The 21,245-nt window shown below is 41.2% G+C and overlaps 2 protein-coding genes across 2 annotated transcripts in view; one reads left to right on the top strand and one right to left on the bottom strand.

Annotated features, from left to right (window-relative positions):
* Positions 1 to 21,245, top strand: part of LOC136850252 (uncharacterized) — a 355,341-nt gene that overhangs the window by 301,708 nt on the left and 32,388 nt on the right. The gene's annotated exons all lie outside the window — the stretch shown is intronic.
* parvin (beta-parvin) overlaps positions 1 to 21,245 on the bottom strand; it is a 130,941-nt gene that overhangs the window by 2,836 nt on the left and 106,860 nt on the right. Inside the window, exons 12-13 of the mRNA XM_067123920.1 lie at positions 1,481 to 1,636; positions 1,169 to 1,256 (exon numbers count right to left, since the gene is read on the bottom strand). Of these exons, the coding sequence (XP_066980021.1) occupies positions 1,169 to 1,256; positions 1,481 to 1,636 (244 nt within the window). The remainder of the gene's footprint in view (positions 1 to 1,168; positions 1,257 to 1,480; positions 1,637 to 21,245) is intronic.

The raw sequence follows: 21,245 nt of genomic DNA on the forward strand, positions 1-21,245 counted from the left end.
TCATATCCTAATGCCAGGGTCCATGATCCTATCACAGTAAGGGTGAAGGCACCAAAATACCGCTTTAATGTGCACCTGTTTAGTTGTATCTCCTGACTTCATAAAAAAAAGCCAGTCTGTAGAACAACTATAAGCAAAGAACAGTGTCATGTCAAGTACAAAACAGTCAGTGTTGACACTGAGGACCAGCAAATTTCAAAGTCCAGTACATGTACAAATGCAAACTAAGGAAAAAACATGAATCTCTAACCAATCATTTATAACTCCTAATGACCCCAAAATTCAGCATTTCTACTTGGAGTTTTCAACATACCTATCATTATAATATTCGGAGTTCAGTAGTACACATTCTGATGAGAAAATGTTGAATGTATCAAGGAAATTTCTGGTCTGTTTCCTTTAATAACTTCCTTGTTATTTATTGACAAATTTATTCATCAATGTACAAGCAACTAGAAATCAACTGGGAAAAGGGGGTGACAATTTTGTCTTGTGCATCTTTGTAATCACACTGAAGTCCTTAATATCCTCTGTGATTTTACATACCGAGCACATTCACCATAACTGTAATGTGTTAACAAATGTTCTGTTTACGTAGTTCTGTCCAATACTGAGAAACTACAATTTGTATTAAGAACACAACTACCATATGCCTGTGCATCCTTTGTCTGATGTTTGGTGGAACATTTGTTGTTCTACAATACTCACTGTGATCTGTTTTCAATGTGCACAGTGAAAATGCTTGAGAAAAATGACTCTGTCTTGTCTCTGTGTGACCAAAAAGCTAGAGTTGGTGCACAAGATGGATTCTGGATGGACTATGACATACATTAAGAAGCGTATTGAAACATGAGTGACACAACAGTGACTAAGGAACAGTCAGAGTCCTGACACTATGCTGCGGTTGTAAAACTTCAAACTGTACATGCTACCCATTACATAACATACTGTATAAGTGATTTACTCAGCAAAGTAGCCCAGGCATTGTTGGTTGTGTCACAAAAACATTATTATTATTATTACCATTACTATGTATAACCAGATCACTGAGTTAACATTCTGAACTCCCACAGGGGTTTATTCTTGATTAATTGTACTAGACTTTATTACATTACAACTTCTTAAAATATAACAACTGGATAATGTGTGCACACTGAGTAAAACTTACCTTCAGGACGAGCCTTTGGCTTAGCTAAACCTGCATCCATCATGAGCTCAAATGACTGCACTACATTGTGCAATTTCTCTTCAAATGTCTGAAATACAAGTAATATGTAACAGTTTACATTATGTTAAAATTTAAAAAATAAAAAAAATGCAGTAGGAATGAGCAAATTAACAGGGGGAAATCAAAGACTTTAATCCTGTAATCCAATTTTTTACCCATACAGTACATGACTAATAACTGAACTTGAAACAAGTAGCCTCAATTTAATTTTTACAAAAGATGTTATACTAGTACTTCCTCACAACATCTTACCTTTGGCGTTAAGAAGAAGTGATGCAAAGGCACAAAGTAGCCCTCTAACAAGCCCATCAAGAGACAAAGATACACTCCATCACTAAACTCTGTCTCTAGCTCCCCAACCTCAAGATTGATCTTGTTCAACTGCTTATTGACAAAGGTAATAAGTGACTGGAAATGAAGACATAATGATTTATTGGTGAAAGACATTTCTATAGTTTGCAAAATTTTATTAAGATTTGAAATTCATACCAAACATGCTATTTCTACTGTAGATCTATAGCTTAATTCCTTCAGTTCACATTAAAAATACCTAGAAGAAATCATTTACCATAGTCCTCCAAAGCTCTCAGAAATATTGTATATCATGCAAACAATCAGTCCTACAGCTTCCAATATTCTAAAAGTGACTATTTACACATGATTCTCCTACACCACCAAACAATAATAAAGCTGCAATGTGGTGTGGTATAATGTTGGCAATACTAATGGTTATTTTTCCCATCAGATATTTAAGTTCACCAAAGTCTTTGCTAATGTATTTTCTTTATTTATTAAAACAAATATCTTACCATAAAATATTTTCAATAAATCCATTCTGACACGCATGCATTCTCTACTGGATGTATAAACCACCACATTTTTTATGATGACTACAGAACTGAGTACGGTATTTAGTATGTTTTGTAAAATGTTATTTTCATAATAAAATTGAGTTTCATATAGAGTAAACCCCCGTATTCGCGTTCTCACGATTCGTGGACTCACATATTCATGGATTTCTCTGTAGAACGTATCTACCCATTATTCGCGGAAAATTCGCCCATTCGTGGTATTTTTCACTGAGAAATATTCACTGATTACTGTATTTTCATATAATTTTCATGACTAAATGCACTTTTTGTGATAAAACTATTAAAATACTTGGGTATAAGCATTTTCAGAGGGTTTTTCTTGTGTTTAAACTATCAAAATAGGCAGTTCTAAGTGTTTTTGGAGAGGTTTTAAGTATTCGCGGATTTTAGCTATTTGCGGGGGGGTGCGGTACACAGCCCCCGCAAATACGGGGGGTATACTGTATACTTACCAAGTAATTGCATAGCTATAGTTTCAACTTGTGCAGGAGCCTTTATTTAAAAAATTGCGGTAGCACTTTGATAGTTTACTGCAGGTGACAAGCCCCGCCCACTAACAGGGGTACAGTACTGGAAATGACCTTGCAGACATTCTGTTTGTGCCTTATGTCCATGAGAGGGGAGGAGGGCGGGCTCTGATTCTGTAATTACAGGCAGTCCCTGGTTATCGGCAGGGGTTCTGTTCTGACGGCGTGACGATAACCGAAAATCACCGATAACCAAAAATTGGAGATTTTTGGTGATATTCAGCTCCTATCGGCACTGAAAAGTGACGAATTTATCATCGCCAATACCCAATTATTGACGCTGATATGCAGAAATTGGTGATTTTTGCGCCAAAAATTGCCGATTTTCATCGTTAGTCAAGGCCTGTAAAACTGTATTGCTGATAACCGGGGACTGCCTATACTTGGTAAGTAAACAGTATATGAAACTTAATTTTATCATAAAAATAACATTTTCATATAAGTAACTTACATTGACAGGAGGTGGGATACATGGACATATTCTACTCCAAAACATTAAGTAATAGTAATGAATTCGAAATAGAAAAGTTTGCTAGCATTGAAACAATACGACAAGTATTGTTTCAATGCTAGCAAACTTTCCAGGCTAGCATTGAAACAATACTTGTCGTTTCCTTACATGGTAAGAGAGCTACTGCAGGTGAATACTGCCTCAGGTTGGTGTTCATCTTAACCTGCAGTTGCGTGGCAGTAAAGCCATGGGGTTACCTATACAGGTATTCCCCTAATTACGATGGGGTTAGGTTCCAAAAAACCCATCGTTTGTTGAAAAAATCGTAACTCGAATATGGCCTAGCCTACACTAGGGTAATCAGTACCATCTATACATATATGGTAGCCTAGCCTACATTACACAGTATGCTTTATACATATATGGTATAGTAATTATTAGTGTCAGCTAATTCTGCAGGTTCAATGCAGACTGACATAAGTCAGTATATTCTGCAGGTTCAATGCAGACTGACATAAGTCAGTATAAAGAGAAACTGAATAACAAACAAGGCCTGGCCTGCACTTTCGTATATCATATACGGTAGCCTAGCCTACATTATACTGTATTCTATTTTCACATAACACCGCCGTATTATACAAACATCAAAATAACGAATGTGCATCTTTTCCATGGATCTTTTAAAAAGTTATGCTTTACTACACTGTATCCAATCATCAATATTCTTATATTGCTTTAGCATTATAAATTCCGATCATAGCGATCAAATGTTTTGGTTTCGGAATCGATCACGCGGTCTTTATTTCGATGCATTTAACTCGGTTCAGAGGGCATTTCTTGCTTCTAGTTAGCGTAAATGAATCTCTAGATACTTTATTTATAAGGGACATATGTATTTTTCGTTATACGAAGTGTTTTTATGTTGAAATATAACTTAAATATGTCTCATTGTGAAATTATTTTAGCAATTTTTTTCGTTAGTAGATGACGTTGGCGGCTAGGCTGTTTGTTTTGTGAAAAAAAAAAAATCAAGATTCCGTTCGCTATTTTCTCTTGATTTCATCATCATACTACGAGCTTTTCGTATGTATCTTTTATCGGCGTGAAAACAGCAGTAATATGTGTTCTTTCATGTCCAGTAGTTTTGATTAAAATACATTCTCTCCAATTTTATTTGCGGTCGAGTTTCATCCATGTTGCCAATGTACGATAATTTATAGTCATTAGCAGCTTGAACATTTTCTCAGCGTCAGCTACAACTTGCAGCTTAAATTTACTGCAGCAGTATATTTCCTTGCCGATCTTTTCTCCAAAGCGGATAAGGTTAGTGTAAAAACATATCAGTACTTAACGTCATTTTTAACATAAATACGATAATTGTTTAACCGTACGATGGTTGAAATACAAGCAAAACAGTTGTTATCCGATTCGGTTATTAGCAAAACAACAGAGTCTCGTTCGGTTGTTTATGGCTGTACGCATTTTCGCAAGAGTATAAGGTTACTAACAATGCTTTTGTGGCGGAATTTTAACCCACAAACAAAACAACACTCACCCTGATCTTCGGTTGCTGGAGATGGGTAAAGGTCCACGGTCGCCAATCACAGCACACAGAAACCACAAAAACAAAATTTCAAACAAACCTCCACCAACAATGAACGAAAAAAAAGAGACACATGCACCATCAGTATCGGTACGGTATCCAAAACAAAAGCCAGACAAACTCCCGTTCACTTTCAAGGTTGGACCTCAACTGCCCAAGACCTCCCCAAAAACGAAAAACTCCCGACAGACCGACAGACAGAGAGACAGCCGAAACCAACTCCAACAACCTTGAACCACTCACAATGACAATTACACTCTCTCTCTCTCTCTCTCTCTCTCTCTCTCTCACAAAACGTTGGGAAATGCTAAATAAAAACAAATTTCTGATCCTCTATATTTCTCCCCCTTTTAGCATTTCCCAACCAACACCTTTCACACCTCTTTCAAATCGCCTTACGCAACACCCACGGATGCTCACTAGCAGGTCCTCTAGATCGCGTTCATGGGCACGCAATCATTCTCTCAGAATCATTCTCTCTTCTAGCAACATTCAAACTCACATCTTCTCCTCCATTCTCTCTCAGATTCACGCTATCTTCTTCACTATTACCACTCTCAATTTCATCCACAATCTCATCTATACCCTCTAACTCGTTCCCAAATACCTCCCCCAATTCTTCAACTAACCCATCCCATTCGCTCATTGACCTTTCCAATTCTTGCAACGATTCATTCATGCTTTCAATCACTCGTCTATCACTGCTACGCTCTCTTACTCTTACACTTTCGCTCACCTCCAACCGCTCACTAACCCCTACACGTTCAGTCAACTCAGTTATATCAAACCCGCATATGCTATCGTTCTATCCATACCATCCCATTCATCCATTACACGCTTTATCACTCATTTTCACTTTGGCACTCACACCCCTATCACACAACTTTACGACCATTCAGTTTACTTATGTTCTTCCCTTTTTACGTTTTCTACCATACTCTATCAAAACAAATTGCTGATCCTCATGCAACAACCCTCACATACATGCATCACACGCACTGCTTGCATCCTGGAGGATCCACCCATTTGAACCCCTTCACACTCAGTTTCCCGAATTCGCTGTCACAGTCACCCTCTTTCGTCTACATACACTTGATACATGCCCTTCCATTCCACATTCGACACACTTCGCTCTCGGTTCTGAACACATTCTCGCATAATGCCCATTCTTACCACAGTTGCCACATATTACATTATTTCGGGTACCCCTACAACCATTAGCAATATGACCCACCTGTCCGCACCAGTAGCATTTAACCCCTATCTTTCAGACACTCCCTTACCAAATGTCCCGGTTGCCCACACCAAACACGCTCCCAAAGCCCACCTACACTCATTCTTTGTATGTCCTTCCTTTCCACATCTAAAACACTTCTGGCTCGACTTCCACTCATCGACCTTCCCTTTGTACACTACTATCCCTAACCCGTCCAACCTGTTGTTCCCTTACAAACCCACCATTCATCCTCACTGGCACCTCCACATTACTTGCTCTTACACTCCTATCTATTACACTATCGGCCATTCTCATTGGGCCCCTCAACACTGCATCCCTAAAGCTTCCAAATTCTGGTACTCTCTCATCTACCCCAGCCCTTACACTTACACTTCTGCTCTCTTTTATAACCCTGTCAAGCTCATAATCTTCTACAATTTCCAAAATTTCTCCCCAAGTCAACCTTTCATTCGTCCACCTTTTCTTCTCCTTCCGCTTCAAGTTCACAAATTCTCTAACTCCATCTGGCACTGTCCCTAACAACTTCCGTACTAACTCCTTACATTCATCTATCCCATCATCCCCAAACTTCTTCCTTGCCAACGTCTCCAGCCTACAAGCATATAGTGACAAGGTTTCCCCAGCTTTCATTCTTGCCTCATCAAATTCATTCTTCCTCTTATACTTAACACTCACTTTCATATGCCTCGCTTGCTCAACTAGTCTAGCTTTCACCTTGTCATACTCAACATCCCCACACTCATAATAACCCTATACATATCAAGTAAAAACCCAGTCAAATACTCTCCCTAATTCTCGTGCCCACACTCTCTTACTTTCCCCATACTTATCCTGACAAAACCTTTTCATACTCCCTAAAGAAATCATGCACATCCCTACTTCCATACTCATTATACTTTTCACACCGGGTACCTCCCTCACATACATAGCCCTTCTCACTTCTTTCTCACTTTCACTCTCACTTTCGCTACTTTCGCTCTGTCCTTTCATATCCTCTTCCGAATACAAAGAGTCCACTTCTGCACTTACATTCATCTTACTCATTACACTCTTCTTCCCCCTCTTTTTATCCACTTTTATCCACTCACCTCCACCTCACTATCACTACTGCCTTCACCCTCTCCCTTCTTTCCTGCCTTTCCCACTTCCTTACCCTTCTTACCAGTTTCCTTTCCCTTTCCTTCTTCCCTTTTTCTTCCCATGACTTATCCTTACTTTCCTCTGTTCCTTCCCTTGCTTTTCATTCCCCTTTTCCTTACCCTGCCTCTCATTCCCTCGTTTCTTACTTCCTATTCCCATATCACTTTCATCACTCACGCTTCCATTCACTTCTTCCTCCTTTTCTTTCTCTCTTGCCCTTCACATGTTCCAGAGAACCTGCCTCCAACAGCCCCTTCTCCAAAAACACCCTTGAACATACCTTTTTCATCATTTCTTCCACACCTTTCATCATTCCTCCAACTTTTTATCCATCCATCCTCTTCCATTCTCTCTTCTGACTCTTTCATCTCCCCTTTCATTTCTTCTTTCGAAGACTTAGCATTCCCTCCACCTCCTCCAACTGACTCCTCAATCTCTCATTCTCACCCCTCAACCACGTATTCTCCTCTCTCAACCTTACCAGTTCCTCTTCCATCCTTCTCTTCAGTCACACTAACAGCCACCAATCTCACTTGCAGCTGCAATACCAGCTGCCCCACGTTTGGCGCCAAATATTATGTGGCGGAATTTTAACCCACAAACAAAACAACACTCACCCTGATCTTCGGTTGCTGGAGATGGGTAAAGGTCCTGATCGCCAATCACAGCACACAGAAACCACAAAAACAAAATTTCAAACAAACCCTCCACCAACAACGAACGAAAAAAAAAGAGACACATGCACCATCAATATCGGTACTGGTATCCAAAACAAAAGCCAGACAAACTCCCCGTTCACTTTCAAGGTTGGACCTCAACTGCCCAAGACCTCCCCAAAAAACGAAAAACTCCCGACAGACCGAGAGACAGCCGTAAAACCAACTCCAACAACTGAACCACTCACAATGACAATTACACTCTCTCTCTCTCTCTCTCTCTCTCTCTCTCTCTCTCTCTCTCTCTCTCTCAAAAAATAAATAAAAAAAACAAATTTCTGATCCCTCTATACTTTTATTATTCTCTTACTTTTTTAACTAGAAGATGGAATAAAGAGATGGAGAAAAAGAAGTTGGTCAATTGTAAGTTGGTCTTTCTTGCTGCCTGATTCTACGGCAATTGTAGTATACGCTGTTGCTTGTGCCCGCTCGAAATTTAAAAATATTTTCTAAATATTGTCGTACCGGTATTAATTGCTAACTCCATCGTAAACTCGAATTATCGTAAGACGAATTATCGTCACTGGTGCACTACCTGTATTTACAAACGCACAAAAATTGCAAACGAACACTGACTATTTTAACTTCCGACACAATGAGGGCAAGTGAGGTCAGCTCATTGAATTAATATACCTATTCCAGCCTCTCGGGCCAACGTATCGTACACCGTACACTGCCTGATTGTACGTTGTTGCCTGCGCCAGTCGCCCGTAAAATTTAAAAATACGTATTTTCAAAATATTGTCGTATCGATATTAATTGCTAATCCCATCGTAAAAGCGAATTATCGTAAGTCGAATTATCGTAACTCGAGCACTACCTGTACTTAAGTGGGAGCTTTGCAGTGGAGGATAGGACCGATGGCTAGCAAAGCATATATAAGTGCTCTTGCCCTGGGCACAGTACCAATATAAAAAAAAAAAGCAGACAACACTTACTTACACTGAAAACACCACAAACCATCCATTGAGACTCGTGGGTACTCCAGGTACAGTAATACCCCGAACTTGCGCGATTCAAGTTGAGCGAATTCACAAACACGCGAGCTTTTCACTGGAATCTAACTAATTGTCATACATGAGTTTTTCACAGACATGCGAACATTTGCGAATACTGAGAAACCCTGCAAGTGTTTATGTTTAATTTTTTATGTAATTTATAAGTTTTAAAACTTTTATGTGTAAATTAAATAACATTAAATAATATAAAAGTAATAATCTCTCTCTCTCTCTCTCTCTCTTTTCACTGAGATCCGAGAATTTTTATGGTACATGTATGTGTTTATTTGTTTTGTATGATAAATAAATTTTTTACTTAATAATAAGTACTAATTTTCAAATATTAACCCTTTAACGCCAAGCCCTATTTTCAAAAACGTCTCCAACATGTGCGGCCTCCGAGAGGGTAGCGCCAAAGCGGAAAAAGTTTTTTCAAAAAATCACAGCGCACTTAGTTTTCAAGATTAAGAGTTCATTTTTGGCTCCTTTTTCTCATTGCCTGAAGTTTAGTATGCAACCATCAGAAATAAATAAAAATATCATTATCATATATAAATATTGGAATATATGACAGCGAAAAAAAAAAATCGTATATAATTGTATACAAATCGCGCTGTAAGGAAAACCGTTGAAGCTAATGAGTTAATTTTTTTTAGTTGTATTGTACACTAAATTGCGATGATTTTGGTATATAACAGATTGTAAAACGATTAAAGCAACACAGAAAAAATATTATCACAAAATGATGCATGAATTGTGGAACGCCCATGGATGTAAAAAAGTTTTTTCAAAAATTCACCAAAAATCAAAATATTGTGCTAGAGACTTTCCAATTGTGCCAAAATGAAGAAAATTGATTGAATATTACTAGGCTGTACGTTTTTTTTTAGCTTACAATTGCATTTTTGAAGCATTTCGATCGAGTTAAAGTTGACCGAAGGTTGATTTTTTTCTATTTATCGTTATTTCGATGTAAATATAAAAAAACTGTGAAGAGCTAAAGGAATGATATATTTTTTGTTGTATTCCACATGAAATTGCACACATTTTGATGTATAACACTTTATGTAACGAATAATATGAAACGGCGAAAAAATTACGGCAAGCTGACGCAAGAAATGACAGGATTTTCAGCGGAGTTCGCATGGAGCTGTAAGGAAAATTTTTTTTTCAAAAATTCACCAAAAATCTACATATTGTGCTAGAGACTTTCCGTTTGTTGCAAAATGAAGGTAAATGATTGATTGTTACTCGAATGTAATAATTATGGCTTACGGATGCGTTTTTCGATCATTTTGGTCGAGTCAAAGTTGACCGAATGTTAAAATTTTGTCAGTTATCGTGATTTCGGCGAAAATATTAAAAAACTGTGAAGAGCTAAAGGAATGACATATTTTTTTGTTGTATTCTACATGAAATTTTGCACATTTTGATGTATAACACTTTATGTAACGAATAATATGAAACGGCGAAAAAATTACGGCAAGCTGACGCAAGAAATGCTAGGATTTTCAGCGGAAAACGACGTGTTGAGAAAGGATTTTTTTTTCAAAAATTTGCCAAAAATCTAAATAATGTGCTAGAGACTTTCTGTTTGTTGCAAAATGAAGGTAAATGATTGATTGTTACTCGAATGTAATAATTATGGCTTACGGATGTGTTTTTCGATCATTTCGGTCAAATCAAAGTTGACCGAATGTTAAAATTTTGTCAGTTATCGTGATTTCGGCGAAAATATTAAAAAACTGTGAAGAGCTAAAGGAATGACATATTTTTTGTTGTATTCTACATGAAATTGCGCACATTTTGATGTATAACACTTTATGTAACGAATAATATGAAACGGCGAAAAAATTACGGCAAGCTGACGCAAGAAATGCTAGGATTTTCAGCGGAGAACTGCCTAGCAGAGAGAGCGAAGGAAAATTTTTTTTTCAAAAATTCACCAAAATTCTAAATATTGTGCTAGAGACTTTCCGTTTGTTGCAAAATGAAGGTATATGATTGATTGTTACTCGAATGTAATAATTATGGCTTACGGATGCGTTTTTCGATCATTTCGGTGGAGTCAAAGTTGACCGAATGTTAAAATTTTGTCAGTTATCGTGATTTCGATGTAAATATTAAAACACTGTGAAGAGCTAAAGGAATGATGTATTTTTTGTTGTATTCTACATGAAAATGCGCACATTTTGATGTATAACACTTTATGTAACGAATAATATGAAATGGCGAAAAAATTATGGCAAGCTGACGCAAGAAATGACAGGATTTTCAGCGGCGTTCGCGCGTGCAGAGCGGAGGAAATTTTTTTTTTAAAAATTCACCAAAATTCTAAATATTGTGCTAGAGACGTTCCGTTTGTTGCAAAATGAAGGTAAATGATTGATTGTTACTCTAATGTAATAATTATGGCTTACGGATGCGTTTTTCGATCATTTTGGTCGAGTCAAAGTTGACCGAATGTTAAAATTCACTTTGGATGCTGGGTCCTTCTCCAGCATCCTAGTCTAAAACTCGCCTCACACGTTCACTTCCGACAGGTCAGTATGCGCCTTTCACGGTCCTGACGCCTTTGTGACATCTCTGCAAACGTTCTGTTGCAGCACGAATACGCTAACACTCGCAAAAGTTCAACAAAACACGTCTGCGTCAAAATATCGCTCCCGCAAGGCGCTGCTCTGATGCTCTCTGATGCGAGATGGAGAAATTGCGCATGCGCATCTGGGTGACGCTCAGAAACAAAACAACAGCTGGATCCGTGAACTCCCAGCATCCGCCGAGGCTGGATTTGAAATCTTCCGCAAACTAGGCCTACCATTATTTTTCCGCGAATATTTAAAAAAAGCATTTTCAGTTGATGTTTGCAACGTCCACTCGGCATTCGACAGACAATTTTGGACGACGTTTAAAACGTCCAACAGGCGTTTAAAGGTTAATAAGACTACTGTAATAAGAATAGACAAGAAGGGGTAGTACAGTCATACTCCAAACTTAGGCGAGGTTAGGTTCCAGAACCCCTCGCGCAGGGTGATTTTTCGCGTAAGTTTGGCATGGTCTGTAAAATGCTAGTAAATGCTTATTTCTAAAGTTTAAACACTAAATATGACCCTAATCATGCTCCCAAATTATTAAGTTAACTTTTAAATGAAATTAAAGTTACTGTAATTTCATTTAAAAGTTAGCTTAATACATAACCCTTAAAAAAGAGAAATAAATGGTTGACATAAAAATTGAGAGTTGGAAGAGAATTTCTCTCTCTCTCCCCTTCCAACCGTTCTATTTTTGGAAGTCGTCTCAACCTCTTTTTAAAAACTTCTTTATTCTGTGTCTCTTTCTCTTTGTTCTGAAATGCTTTTTCATGAACGAACAGTGTTTATATTTTGACTACTTCAACTCTTAGTTATTATGTCTATGTTTTGGAACGTATTTGCAACACTAGCGCATTTACACTTCGTAGAAGATACAGGTCAAATTAGATAAATTTAAATGATCTATTGTACAGGTAAAGACGTACAGAGAATTAATAAGTTGTAAAAATGTGTGAGCGCTAACTATGAACGAGAGAGAGAGAGATAAGGGTTGTTCTTACTCAAGAGAGTGAAATTATTTATCAATTATTACGGAGACTGAGAGAATAACACACGAGAGAGAGAGAGAGAGAGAGAGAGAGAGAGAGAGAGAGAGAGAGAGAGAGAGAGAGAGAGAGAGAGAGAGAGAATTGTCCTTCCTTGAAATATCACGTTATTTATGAAATTATTACCGAGAGAGAGAGAGAGAGAGAGAGAGAGAGAGAGAGAGAGAGAGAGAGAGAGAGAGAGAGTTATTCTTACATTAGATATCAAAAGATGGAAATTCAGTAATAAACTAACTTTTAAATGAAATTAAAGTTACTGTATTTTCATTTAAAAGTTAGCTTAAGTCAACCATTTATTTCTTTTTTTAAGGGTAATGTATTAAGAATATAGGAGTGTGTGTGACTTTCTCCCCCATTCCACCGATCTATTTTTAGAAGTCTTCTCAACCTCGTTTTTAAAAACTTCTTTATTCTGTCACTTTCTCTTTGTTCTGAAATGCTCTATGTTTTAGAGCGGCGCATTTACAGTTTGTAAACGGTACAGGTAAAATGAGATCAATTCAAAATTATCTACTGTACAGTTAAAGACACAGAGAAACAGTGCTGTAACACGTAGGTTGGCTAACTTCAAACAAGAGAGAGAGAGAGATAACAGTTGTCCTTACTTAAGAGAGTGAAATTTTTTATGAATTATTACGGACACACACACACACACACACACACACACAGAATTACAAGAAAAATTTGACCACTGATTAGCAACACTCCCCTTCTTGTCATGTTAAAAGGGATTTTGACAAAGGAAAAATCTATTTCTGGGGGAAGACCTATGTTACCCGGTGAAATTATCCATTAGCACTAATTTCTAGGTATAAGTATTGCTAAGTATACCAGAGAAAAAGCTAATCACAATGCCAGGGTTACGACCCCTGGATCGAGCTCCACTAGATGGTGTCGGTATACACAAAGGGTGAGTGGTTGCCACTACCACAGGCCTTCGTCCTATAGATCTCTCCAATCTCAAAACCCCGAAAAGTGAGGGGCCGTTGCAAACCTCATCCTCCGCGCCCAGCCAACCACCACCCCGGCCGCCATCTTGTAAACATCCCAAGTTAGCACCCCCCAAGCTTGGTATACCACTCGGGGGGGGAAAAGAAATACAGGGATGGGTCACCGGGTGACACAGGTCTTCCCCCAGAAATAGATTTTTCCTTTGTCAAAACCCCTTTTCTGGGTTCGACCTGTGTCACCCGGTGAAATTGTAACAGAGAATCAGCCATACAAAAGCTTGGTGGAGCCCTCTAAGAATTACCTTAATGGAGCTAAATAAAACTATGAGAAAATTACTGTGTTTTAATAACCCAAAGCATTTATAATAAAACATAATTAACATTATAGGGCACACAGTCTAAAACATAAAATAACTACACCAAGACACTTAAGGCTAACAAAAAAGATTACAACATGATATGCATAAAACGGCCAGGAGCCAGGCTGTGAAGCAGGCCTGACCTAAAGGTTAGAAGACATGGCGAGTAAACGAGGCAGGCAGGCGAGAGAGGAATAAGCAAAAGGATAAACTAAGGTTACATAAGCTGGTCTAGGGCTGGAGGAACAATACTTCCTGCAGCCACTGTGGAGTATTTAAGAGCCTCTAGAGACTTAAGATAGTGGCGTTTGAACACTGTTGGTGATTTCCAGCCCGTATACTTTTTAAGATCATCAAAATTCATATTATCGAAATAATTAGCCGAGGTGGCCACCGCCCGAATATCATGTACCCTAGGTACTGAATCCGGGTTTGCTTGCTTTATGAAATACAGTATTTGCTGCCTGATGGCCTTTAAGGAAATGGTTCCTCCATTTTCCCTAACAAAAAGAGGGCCAGACATTCTATTAGAAGTTCTATTTAAATAAGCTTTTAAAGTGTTAACTGAACATAAGGACAGATCCTGTGGAAGGGGAATAACCTTCCAAGGGGACCATCTATTTTGTGGATCCTCATTCTTTGCTGGAAACTTGAGATCCGGAGACAACAGAACTTCTCCTGACGGGAGGAAATCAACATGGTTCGGTTCTCTAGAGAGAGCAGACAGTTCAGAAATTCTAGCCCCTGAGGCTAGGCTTATTAGAAATAACGTTTTCCTTAACAGACTCGAGTATGAACACAGTTCATTATCAGTGTCTGATGCTAATTTAAGTACGTCATTTAAGAACCAGGAAACCGTGTGGGGACGGGTTGTTGGTCTAAGACGAGCACATGCTTTAGGAATTGATGAAAAATATGAGTCTGTAAGGTTAATATTGAAGCCATGTAAAAATATTTTTCTTAAAGCAGATTTTGCTGTAGTAATAGTACTAGAGGCCAGTCCTTTCTCAAAAAATGATCTGAAGAAAGAGATTGCAAGGTTCATGGTCATTTCCTGAGCTTCAGATTCTAATGCTAACTTTTTAACTGCTGAGTCATATTGTCTGAGAGTAGATTCCCTCTTGTCTGATTCTATGAACAGTGTATTAATAGGATCAATGTTAGCGTCTTTCTGAGCTGCAAACTTCATGAAGTCCATAAAGCTAGGGCATTCAGAATTCTTGAGGAAGCTGACGCAGTCCGAGTTTGTACTATTTGTGTCAACCTTGGATTGGGAATTTGTTTGCGCCGGAGTTTCAACTCTAGAAGAAGAGGAAACCAATTGCTCTTCGGCCAGTTGGGTGCCACAAGTGCTACTTGACCTTTGAATGATCTGAGTTTGTGTAAAACTTTCATTAATAGGTTTATTGGTGGGAACAGATAGATCCTTTGCCACCTGTTCCAGTCTATTGACATGCTTCTAGAATGTTGATATGGAACTGGCGGAACATAGTTGACCATGTTCCTTGAACTTTCTTGTGTTGGGATTATCCTCCCCACCCGCTCAGGGAAGCATCCGTATGGATCACTAATGATGGAGGGGGAAATTGGAGAAGCACTGACCTTGACAAACTCTTGACTGTTGACCATGGTCTTGAAGCCTCTTCCTCAACACTGATGGAATTAGAGACATCCTGTCTCTGTATCTGCTGTTGGCTTCTGTCTCCGCCATACTCTGTTTATATCCTTCAGTTTGGCTTTCAGTAGCAAATCTGTCACTGACGCTGAACTGAAGAGAACCCAGGACTCTTTCCTGGGTGACGAGAGGCTCTTTTGTTTTTGAGGAACTGCCTGGTAGCTTTGGCTACTTCCCTCCTTTGGCTGGCGGAAGTGACAGTTTGTGTGTGTTTAGATCCCATTGGATTCCTAACCACTGAAACTGAGCCTCCGGAACTAGACGGGATTTCTTCCTGTTTATTTGAAAACCTAAAGATTCCAGGAAGCTGATCACTATGAATGTTGCTTTTCGACATTCCTTGGCGTTGGATGCCCAAATTGGGCCCGTAGCTGTTGGACTACTGTCTCTGCCAGTTTGGTAAAAATCCTGGGTGCTATGTTGAGCCCGAATGGCATGACTCTGAACAAGTATGCTTGTTTCCCTAGTCTGAATCCTAGGTAAGGAGAGAAGTTTCGCAATTGGGACGTGATAATAAGCGCCTGAAAGATCTATAGAGGTGGTGACGGCCCCACGGGAAGTAGGGTCCGCACCTCGTAGATTGTAAGCATGCGAAACTTGTCGCATTGAATGTATAAGTTGAGACGAGACAAGTCTAGAATTACTCTTGGCTGGATTGAGTCTTTCTTCGGGACACTGAACAGCCGGCCTTGAAATTTCAGGTGTCTCACTTTCTTTATTGCCTTCTTTTGAAGAAGGTCTTTTAAAAAGTTCAGTAAGTCTTTGGATGGAGATTGATGGAATCTGACTGGCGGAGGAGGCCCTCTGCTCCAGCTCCATCCCAGACCTTTTGAAACTATGCTGTGGGCCCACGGACTGAAGGTCCAATGGTCCCGGAAGAGATGTAACCTCCCGCTAACCTGAGGAGACTCATTGAATGGAAGAGGGCTTACTTCCTCTGCCTCCTCGGCCTCCTCTTCCACGGGAAAGTGGTCTCGATGCAGTCCTACCTCTGAAGGCGGCTCTGGCTCTGCTTCCCCTCGCATGCCTGTTGTAGCCTCGAAACGCCCCTTGGCTTTCAAACGAAGCGTTGAAAGCCGGGGATGCTACGAAGGTTGGCGGAGCAGGGGTTTGCTGAGCCGGCTGCATCAGTACAAACTGCTGCTGAGGCTGGGCTTTGGAAGTGGAAGGCTGTCCGATCTGAGAGACCGGTACAGCTTGAAGCATAGTTGGAGCCTGGGGTTTTCTATATCTCCTGAACCTTTTCCTATCCCTGGATTGAGGTCCGGAGGTCTCGGTGGATTTCCTTTTAAAAGGGAGACCCCAGCGGGAGCGAAGACTTTGATTTGCTCTGGTTGCCTCTGCCAGAACATTATTGACCTCATCCTCAGGGGAGATGTTAGGTCCCCAGATAGAACTCTTCATGAGTCTATTGGGCTCATGTCTGATAGTGGCGTCTGCAAAGATATGTTTCCGGCAGTTTAGTCTCGCCACTACAAAGTCATACAGGTCCAACTGAAATGCCGCTAACAGGGATTTCGTCAGGAGCTGGAATAGAGGTTCGTCAGCGTAAGTTAACGCTGTTACCTCTGTAATAGTGATGGAATGCAGGGAGTGACTCAACCTGCACCTAGGCTCAAACTGCGCCTTCAGAAGGGCCTCCGGAATCTTGGGAAGCTGTTCACTGAATAATGTGGAGGCACACTCGGGGTCGAGTTTACCCACCGTGAACGTAGCCGGAGCTCCCGACCAAAATTCCGAATCCCCGGGGATAAGGAGGGAGGTGGGATCTGTCTCCCGGAGTTGAGGCAGCGGTTTACCCTCAATTCCTGCTTGACTAGTCAGAACTGCGATCTTAGTTGTGCAGGGGGTAGGGATGGAGTCACCTACCGAGAACATCGTAAAAGTCCCCTTAAAGGGAGTAAGCTCAGTATTCTCGCACTCCCAGTCAGTGAGGGTGCGCATCAAGGCGGATTGGGCTTGGTCCCTGGGGAAGATAACTGTTTCCTTCGGGACCTTGTCTGATCTAATCCAGGCTTCCTCTGTTAGCCTGGCATAGCCTGGGTAGGGAGGCACCAGGTCGGGTGGAAAGAACTCCAGTTCCTCCAACCGACGAGTTCCCAAGCCCTCGATGGTCAGGGTATCACTGTGCAGGGGAGCGTGAAGAGCCAGCCGCCACGGGTTCCCCTTATCAAAGGGGGGCAGTCTGGAGGCATCCAGAACAACGTAAGATTGCCGTACTGCTCCGGATTGCATAAATCCGGAGAGCAAGCTTTCCTGGGTCTGCATCCTTTGTGCCAATGACAGCACCGACTGACCAGAGGTCTCCAAGCTTGAAGCAAGCTGGGAAGAAAGGTCTTGAATCCTAGCTTCAACCTTTTTGTCTAACTTCTGCATCAGAAGTTCAGCAAAGGCCTCAGGGTCAAAGTTAGGCTGTGGAGGTTTAGCCTTAGACACCCTGGATCTCGACCCCTTGGGCGGGGGAGTAGCCTTGCTAGAGGACGCCACTGGTTTAAGAGCCAGTGACGACCCTGAGGGAGCTGGCGGATTAGACCTTTGAGGTCTAGAGGACTTTGGTAAGTCCTTCTTTTTCAAGGATTTCACCTTGGGGACAACAGACCTCGATCTGTCCTCTAGGATAGCTGGTTTGGGAAATCCTTGAAAGGAAGAAGAAGAGGAAGAAGGAGAACCAAAAAGGGGACTACCAAAACTCTCTTCCCCTGCCTCACTTACCACCTTACCTTCTCTACCTGGTGGTCCAAGTCGACACTCATCGGTTCGAGGTGGATGTTGATGGCCGCCACCTCTCCGCACAGGTTGTCATCTTGGGAGGGTTGCGTCTCTTCCTGGATCCGTTCAATGATAGGGGCGGCCAATTCCGCCGGCACTGCAGCAGATATCCGGGCTCCAGGGTAGAGGAGATTACAAATCTCCTCCGACAGGACGTAAGGCTTGCCAGACGCAACGTTCCTCCCAAATCCGCCGACCCAGATCTTCAGGGTCGACAGCGAAGAGTCACGGGTAAATCGGTCAGACTGAAAGAAAGGGTAGGATTTACTGAAAATATTCTCCAATTACCCATATATGTCAATATAAGACATTAAAGTCAAAAGGAGACTAAAGGTTAGCGGTCTCTTAAAGCTTACCGACTCATCCACCACTTGCTCGTACAGAGCGTAGCAGACTTCACAGCCATCTGGGTGCCAAACAATCAGGTCCCCAACGCGGACCGAGCAGCTGGAGTGTGACCGGCACACCTCGTGGCCACAGGGTTGTTGGAGAACCGCTGTGCACCCTAGCTCCTGACAGTGTACCATCTGTAAGTGGAAAGGCGGTACATGAGTAACGTCAAGGTAAGGCCCGCCGGAGTAGGTCCGGCGGCAATAGGATACCTTAACCTAAATTATGGGTGATGAAACATGCGTGTCATCAGGCAAAACCTACCGGAATTAAATCCGGCAGTACAAGACTAATACACAGATTTATGGGTGATGAAACATGCGTGTCATCTGGTAAAACCCGCCGAAAATGAATCTGGCAGTAGAAATAAACATAAGTTATGCTACGGAATGGCCAACTACTAATTATGTAAACATATGTACTCTAAGATAGTCTGGCGCTATGGTACTCTGCCATGATTTGCCACGGAAATCTCGTTATGTCACACATTATGGTAACGGCGTAAAGAGGCGGAGAGGAGTGTTCGCATATGGTTCAACTCTCAAACGCGCAGGGCGGGAACCAGATAGTGGAAAGCGCCAACTAACCGAAAACCATACCCACCGGAGTGGTAACATGGACAATAACAACGAAAGATCTGACTAACCTGGCGGAGACTGAACATAGCGGAAGTCATGATAGCATCCCTGGGACAGTGTTCGACGCTCCAGCTAACACTGTGGAAAGCGAGCAAACGAAACACCGGCCGATAAGGGGAAAGGTAGCAGAGTGGCGGAAACCCGGCGAACGGCGACCAGACAGGTGGGAAACACTCTCTGGAAGCCGAATGGAACTTCCCACGGGGTGCCGAACGCAAGCGATCAGTGTCCCTCTGCTAGGAAGATGCCTAGGTCACTCGCCAAAAGCTAACTGATCAGGTAAAGAAGGACTAGGCTACATACACGAAATGATCTGTGCAACTTTCGATCCCAGCCCACCCTCCAAAACCAAAACTTTTTGGCTTGGTCAGGAAGGCCAGAATGGGTGCTACAGGGGAGGGGGGGGGGGAGGAACCACACAAAACCTAGCCACACCCTCCAAAACCGACAGCCTGGTCAGGTGGAAGACTATGAATGAGGAGACCCTTCACTATTCTAACCTCACCCTCCAAAACCTCACGGCCTGGTCAGGTGGGCTAAGGGGAAAGGGCAACAACCTCACTAGCCTAACCTCACCTTCCAAAAACCAAACGGCATGGTCAGGTGGGCCAAGAGAGAATGAGGAACTCCCTCACAAACCTAACATCTCCCTCCAAAACCTCAAAACGGCCTGGTCAGGAGAGCTAGGAAGCATGAGCAACGTGTAAAAGCGCCTATTCTGTCCAGCCTAACTCTCTGAAACCGATTATGGTACGGCCGAGTAGGCTAGGCTAGAATATACCTAATCGAATAAAACTACCTGACTTCAAGAGTACTAACATAAAAAAGTTAACCATACGATGTGTGAAATATAAAAAACATATATACATAAAAATATATACTATAAATACGTAAATGACTCAATGGCAGAGAGGGCCAAACAACCACCGATATACGGGAAGCGGGGGATACCCAAGATGGCCGACCCTGACGCCGAATCACACATAAAACTAATCCAAGAATAGACATGTCATCCATCTTTGTACACATCAGAAATGATCATGAGCATAAAAATACCGCCATTGAGAAGGTACCAACTCGCTGATGGAGGAAGGGAACCAGGGAAAAGGGAGAAATTATGATCAGAAAAGGGGAGGGGGAAAACCTCCATCTCTAGCCTAGATCAGTCATGATACGGGCTCCCTAACCTCCTACCAGCGAAATGGTGATTTCTACTAATAAGACTCCAAATTGAATGGAGCATGGATAAAAACTAGCAGGAACTTTCTGCTAATAACATGCGAAGACTGAGGGTCCAGCATGGCAGAGGCAGACGCAGCCCACGTCTGGCTGCGAAGCGTTATTTACCTGGTAAACAATATATTAACGGTCAAATAATATGCCCCTGTAAGAAAAAACCAAAAGGAGATGGTACTCAACTTAGATGGTGGAAATTCGGGATGAGAAGACATGTCGAACTCAATCAAAAAACCAAAAAACACAGCACCAAAGAAAAACACGGTGTGTTTGGAAGGCGTGCTAAATTGGAATGTTTACAAGATGGCGGCCGGGGTGGTGGTTGGCTGGGCGTGGAGGATGAGGTTTGCAACGGCCCCTCACTTTTCGGGGTTTTGAGATTGGAGAGATCTATAGGACGGAGGCCTGTGATAGTGGCAACCACTCACCCTTTGTGTATACCGACACCATCTAATGGCGCTCGATCCAGGGGTCGTAACCCTGGCATTGTGATTAGCTTTTTCTCTGGTATACTTAGCAATACTTATACCTAGAAATTAGTGCTAATGGATAATTTCACCGGGTGACACAGGTCGAGCCCAGAAATGACATGTCTGACAGCTTTTGCCTTCAACCTTCTTACAAAAGACGAGGGAAGAATTTGTTTGTTCAAAATAATACGAATTTTGTAATTACAGTTTTATTATTATTATCATTATTATTTAATTTTATTAATCTTATTAATATTTGAAAATTAGTACTTATTATTAGGTAAAAAGTTTATCATACAAATAAACATACCTGTATACATGTACCATAAAAATTCATCTCACTAAGAGA

This window comes from Macrobrachium rosenbergii, chromosome 21 (genome assembly GCF_040412425.1).
Source record: "Macrobrachium rosenbergii isolate ZJJX-2024 chromosome 21, ASM4041242v1, whole genome shotgun sequence".
In the NCBI taxonomy this organism is placed as follows: domain Eukaryota; kingdom Metazoa; phylum Arthropoda; class Malacostraca; order Decapoda; family Palaemonidae; genus Macrobrachium; species Macrobrachium rosenbergii.